General features: G+C 33.9%; 1 protein-coding gene across 4 annotated transcripts in view; it reads right to left on the bottom strand.

Moving 5' to 3' along the window:
• The window catches only part of SCYL2 (SCY1 like pseudokinase 2), a 60,414-nt gene that overhangs the window by 26,987 nt on the left and 26,783 nt on the right, over positions 1-6,644 (bottom strand). For all 4 annotated transcript variants that reach the window (XM_011386603.2, XM_023527309.1, XM_011386622.2 and 1 more), the window contains 2 exons: positions 6,272-6,416; positions 998-1,147 (listed from right to left, as the gene is read on the bottom strand). In XM_011386603.2, the coding sequence (XP_011384905.1) occupies positions 998-1,147; positions 6,272-6,416 (295 nt within the window). The remainder of the gene's footprint in view (positions 1-997; positions 1,148-6,271; positions 6,417-6,644) is intronic.

The raw sequence follows: 6,644 nt of genomic DNA, 5'->3' as shown, positions 1-6,644 counted from the left end.
ACAAATCATCACTATAAGAAAAGGTATGAATGTGAAAAGGTCTGGCCTGTTTTATGACACCCAGGCTTCAAAGTCTTATGCGCTCAAATAGATTATTGTTTGAACCTTGTTCTTTCACTACCTAGCTATGTGTTTTAGTTAATAGGTTCAAAAAAGGTTGCTGTTAAACAAATGTATCAAAAACAGATTCAGCACAGTGTCTGACCCATAGTATATACTCACCAATACGAATTTTTTCTGCTTCTCTTAAAAATGTTTACCAAATGACAAATTATCTTAGAACAAATCAACATCCTTTTAATAACTATATATAGTAAAAACTTGAAATATTGCAGTGTTTTCCTAAGTATATATAGGCAGGCTATCATAATCACTAAGTAACAGGTACTTTGAAACCAGAAAAACTAGATTGAAATCCTAGCTCTCCACTTACCACCTGCCTAAACTTAGGCAGGTTATTCTATGAACCTAATTTACTCATCTGTATTATTTCTATACCTCACTTGTTAGCTACTATAATCATTGCTATTGTCGCTATCATGCTCCCTAAAGAAGATTCTGTGGTCCAATAAGTTGGGGAAATACTGCTAGAGATTCACAATGTTTGTTAGTGTATTTGACATTCTGAGAGGGGAAAAAAAATCTACTTAACCCAATAGTTCTCAAATTTGTTTAACTCTAGCATCCTTTTCTCAAGTAACATTAACTATTGTGGAATTAATGAGCTAAAGAACATTCTTAGGTATAATGAACACTAGAAATTTTCTATACATTTAAACATACTATTGTCCCATGTAGCCTATTTCTTTATATTTATGAGGCTTATAAATTCTTTAATCCATTTCAGATGCAATCACAAATTTCCACAGCTTTAAAAATTAAAAGACTGGGACTCAATTATATTTTTTATTTCAGTCACTCTTAATAAATAACAAATTTGAAGAAATAAAAAATATTTAAATATAAAAAAAAAAAGGAAGACTAAAACGCTCATTACCTCTTGTTCAGAAGGATTGGTTGATGATACACAAAAATCAAAGCCCATTATTTTCCAGGCTCCACTTTTATTCAAAATTATATTTTCAGGTGTAATATTTCCGTGAACCATTTTCACACTGCTATGCAAAAATGACAATCCTTCAGAAACCTGGAAGAAAAAAGACATTTTTATATTAAATAAAACTCCTTTTGATTACAATAATAAAATGTCTTATAAATCATAACTGCTGCTTCTCCCAATAAAAAATGTCAGATAACAAATTTCATCATAAATGCAAAAGTGTAGATATCTCAGTTGCCAGGACAATATAAGCATTAACAGGAAAGGCTCAGTTTTATAATCAGGGTTACAAGTGCCTTTCTATACGCACATGAGCAAAAGAAAAGATAATATAAAAGTACTGTGCTATCCAAATTTACTCAATTCCTGAGTTTGAAAAGTGAGGAAATCTTTGATTCCTGAGTTAGAGACAGTAAATATCAAGAGATATCTTTGTCATTTCGATTCTAATTAATGTTTTTTAGATACTTACACTTCATATTGAAATTCTATTTTTCTGAATAGTAGTACTATGCTCAGTTTTCAAATATTAACTGATGTGCAATCATTCTCACACTGGATTAGTATTTGGTACCTTTTCTATTTGTGCCTAAGATTACCATGAGACCTATTAACCAAAAATGAAGGCTGGATCTCTATTTCCAGAAGTAGACTTTGGCAAACTAATTAATGCTCTCTAACTTCCAGGACACCATTCTCCCAGGTTTTCCTCCAACTCCACTGGTCACCGCTTTTCGGTTTATTTTTCTGGTCCTTCCTCATTACCCTAACCTCCTGGATTCAATGTTTGGACCTCTGAGTTTTCCATCTACTCTTTCTCAGTATTTGTAGTTATAAATACTTTCTATATATTTATTACTCCCAAGTATCTCCAGGCTGGGCCTCCATTCTCAAGATGAGAACTGATTATCTGCCTTCTTGACTTCTCTCCCCTTGAATGCTTATGAGCACCTCAATCTTTAAAGAATTTATAACTGAGCTTCCCCCACATTTCAATTCTCTCCTCCTGCAGTCTTTCCCCTGGCCGCTTCACTTTTTCCAGTTGCTCTGGATAAAAACCTTTGAGTTATCTTGTGTTATTCTATTTTTCATATAGAGCAAACCCATCTGCAAATCCCAATACTTTCTCCATCAAAATACGCTAAGAATTTGACCCTGTCTTAGCTACCTACTCTATCCTGGACTACCATTATCTCTGGCACCTACCTCATCTGTATTACTGTAGCAGTCACTTTTCTTCTGCTCTTATTCTGCTACATAGTTTAATTTCCAATACAGCAGCTAGACTAATTCCGTAACATAACAAAACATAACCCAGACCATGTTACTTTCCTGCTCAAACCTTCCAAAAGCTTTTACTCCTCTGCACCACTCAGGTATTTCCTTGAACATGTCATGCATGATTCTATCTCACGGATTCTGCACTTGCTGTTCTCTCTGCCTAGATCATTCTTCTCCCAGGTATCTATATGGCCTGCTTCTTTGTTTTCAGGTCTTTACTCAAATATCCCCTTTTCATAGGTAGATTTTTTAGACTACTCCATTCAAAAGCACAAATCCCCTTTGCTCCACTCCCGCATCCAAACTACCACCTCTTCCCCCTTCACTTTTTTTCTCCACAAGCATTTATCATTATAATCTAATACACTAGATATTTACTTACTGTAAGTTCTGAAAGGTAGGAATTTGTGTCTGTTTTATTCACTGCCATACCTTCAGCACCCAGAACTGTACCAGGTATATAGCTGACCAATAAATATTTGCTTAATAAACAAATATGAGAATTCTCTGAAATATCCTTTATAGTTTCCAACGTGAAGGCAAGTCAACAGTAAAGGGTGTAAACAGTACTACTTTAAAAGGTATCTGGATTCCTGTCTCCGCTTCATCACTTACTAGCCTTGCAACTATGAGGAAGTCACTGAATCTGTGTAGGTCTCAGCTGGTAAATTATTTCAAATGATGGTATATCAACTTCTTAATAAATGTGGGAAATCACATTAGACTCCACAACACTCTCAACTCCCATTCGCAGAGTCAGTCATGAGGGCCTATTCTACCTCTGCATAGGTACTTCACTCTGTACCTCTATTCTTTCCTATGATTTTTGACCAAGATTTTTTTAAGACTTCCATTAACTTTTTTTGCATACAAGCACTATGCTAAGCACTTATAATTTACATATTTGATTCTGAAAAATAACTCTATATATAGTATGTTGTATTTCCCATATGTTTTCCTTACCCTGAAATTCTCTCCTACAATAGTAACCCTAAAATGCACATTCAACCAGGTCATTTGCCTGCTTAAAATCCTTCAGTGTTCCTCATCACCAATAATGCCTTTTTCAATCTTTTCAGTTTCATTTTGCCACTCTCTGAGATACAACCTACTACTTCTAATTACCTGAATATTTATCTTCATTGACTAATACAATAAGCAATGAGGGAGTTAACAATATTTTTCTAATGAGTGTTCTCTAGTTCTTTCTTATTAAATTATTGGGGTGACATCGGTTAATAAAATCATATAGGTTTCAAGTGTACAATTCAATAATACATCATTTGTATATTGCATTGTGTATTTACCACCCAAAGTTAAAATTTCCTTCCATCACCACATATTTGACCCCATTTACCCCTATCTATCTCCCCCTTCTCCACCTTCCCTCTGGTAACCACTAATCCACTGTCTCTGTCCATGAGTCTTTGTCATGTTTATTTGATGCTTTCTGTTTTTTATATCCCACATATAAGTGAAATCATATGGTTTTCAACTTTTTCTGACTTATTTCACCTATCATGATAATCTTGAGATCCACCCATGTTGTTGCATTTCATCTTTTCTTATGGCTGAGTAGTATTCCAGTCTGTATGTACATCTTCTTTATCCAATAATCTATCATAGGACACTTCGGTTGCATCTATGTCCTGGCCACCATGAATAATGCTGCTATGAACACTGAGGTGCATATATCTTTGCAGATAAATGTTTTCAGATTTTTGGGATAAATACCCAGAAGAAGGATTGCTGGACCATATGGTAATTTAATTCTTAGCTTTTTGAGGAACCTTCATAGTGTTTTCCATAGTGGCTAAACCAATTTGCAGACCCACCAGCAGTGTATGACAGTTCCTTTTTCCTCATATCCTCTCCAACACTTGTTATTACTTGTTTTGTTGATGACAGCCATTCTAACAGGTGTGAGATGATATCTCATTGTGGTTTTAATTTGCATTTCCCTAACGGCTAGTGAAGTTGAGCATCTTTTTCTATGTCTATTGGCCATTTGCATGTCTTCTTGGGAGAAGTGTCTATTCAGATCTTCTGCTGGTTTGGATATTTTTTTGTTGTTACTGAGTTGTATGAGCTCTTTGTATATTTTGTATATTAGGCTCTTATAGGTTGTTTGCAAATATATTCTCCATATTTTGTCTAATGCCTTAGAGTTTTCAGTGTACAGGTCCTTCACATGCTTCATTAGGTTAAATGTTCATTTGAACACATGAAATTTATGTAAGATTTACATTTTTAAGAACACTTATTCCTTAAATATAATTTATAAAACATGCAAAATTTTTCAAAGCTATAAAAGTTTTCCTAACTTTATGAGGAAAAAAACCTTATTGTATGTTTATTGTATATTTCAGGTACTAATTTGGTAGGTGCTTTCACATAATTATCTCAGTTAATCTTTGGAACCATTTTATAGCTGGGGAAAAAAAGTTTAGATGCTTATTACAAAGCTACAAACATAAAGACAGACATATAGACTAATGGAACCAAACAAAAAACCCAGAAATAAACTCAATGAATATGGTCAAATGATTTTCAACAAAGGTGCCAAGACCATTCAATGGCGAAAGAACAGAAATTTAAACCAGTGCTGGGAAAACTGTATATTCACATGTAAAAGAATGAAGTTGGACCCTTATCTTAAACATATATAAAAATTAACTCAAAAAAGATCAAAGACTTAAACGTAAGACCTAAAACTATAAAACCCTTAGAAGAAAACATAGGGAAAAGCTTTGAGACACTGGATTTGTTAATGACTTCTTAGATATGACACCAAATGCACAGGCAACAATAGAAAAAGGACATAAACTGGATATATCAAAATAAAAAAACTTCTGTGCATCAAAAGGACAAAATCAACAGAATGGAAGAAAACATTTGCGATTCATATATCTGATAAGAAGTTACTATCTAAAACATATAAAGGACTTCTACAAGTCAACAACTGAAAAACAACTTGATTCAGAAATGGGCAAAGGACCTAAACAAACATTTTTTCAAAGAGGTTATACAAATGGCCAATAGCACATAAAAGATACTCAAATTCACTAACTATTAAAGTAATGTGAATTAAAACCATGATATATCATTAGGATGGCTATCATCAAACGTCTGAAAATAGCGAATGTTGGTGAGGATGTGGAAAAATTAGAACCCTTGTGTATTACTGGGAGAACTGTAAAATGGTACAGCTGTTATAAAAACCAGTATCCTGGTTCCTCAAAAATTTAAAACTAGAAATGTCATATCATCGAGTGATCCTACTTCCGGGTATATCCCCAGAACTGAAAAGGTCTTGAAAAGACATTAGTACACCCATGTTCATAGCAGTATTACTCACGATAGCCAAAAGGTAGAAACCCAAGTGCCCACCTACAAATGAATGAACATAAGGTGTGAACACAATGGAAAAATATTCAGCCTTAAAAAGGATGGAAATTCTGACACAACATGGATGAACCTTGAGGACATTGTGAAAACACCAGTCGCAAAAGGAAGAATACAGTATGATTCCACTTATGTGAGGTACCTAAAGTAGTCATATTCGTAGAAACGAAAGTAGAATCGTGGTTGTCAGAGACCAGGGAGTGAAGAGGGGAGAATGGGGATTATTGTTCAATGAGTAATGCTTCAGTTTTACAAGTTGAAAGAATTCTAGAGATGGATGGTGGCAATGGTCACCAACAGTGTGAACATACTTTAATGCCACTAACCTGTACACTTAAAAATGATTAAGACAGTAAAATTTATGTTATGTGTATTTTACCACAATTAAAAAATATATACTGTTAAGAGAATAAGATAAGCCACAGACTGGAAGAAAATATTGTAAATCATGTATCTGACAAAGGACTTGTGACCACAACTCTAAAGGAAAAGAACTCTTTTCACACAATGAATAAAAATACATACCTGAAGCAAACCATATTTGGTTTCTACATCATAAAGTTTATAGTCCTTAATGTCTGGAGACACAGGGGAAGGTAGATTTTCCCAGTTACCTAGAACATTGGCTAAACTGGCAAAAACTGGTTCTGTACAAAATGCCAAGCAATCCCTGTTTTAAAAAAGAAAAAGTTATTTACTATAATTTTTTCCCACATTAGCAAAATCAAATATACATAAAATATTAGTGGTCCTATTAAACTATCAACAAGAAGGTAAACTACTTGATTTATTTTCAGCATTAACCTAAGACACTTAAACTAGCAGAACAAAGTCAGAAAGCTTTGTATATGAATTATACTGGATAAATCACTCAACAGTCTTTTAAACTAAGTGTTGT

Source organism: Pteropus vampyrus, unplaced genomic scaffold (assembly GCF_000151845.1).
Source record: "Pteropus vampyrus isolate Shadow unplaced genomic scaffold, Pvam_2.0 Scaffold16, whole genome shotgun sequence".
Classification (NCBI taxonomy): Eukaryota; Metazoa; Chordata; class Mammalia; order Chiroptera; family Pteropodidae; genus Pteropus; species Pteropus vampyrus.
This window is presented reverse-complemented; position numbering and strand designations above follow the sequence as displayed.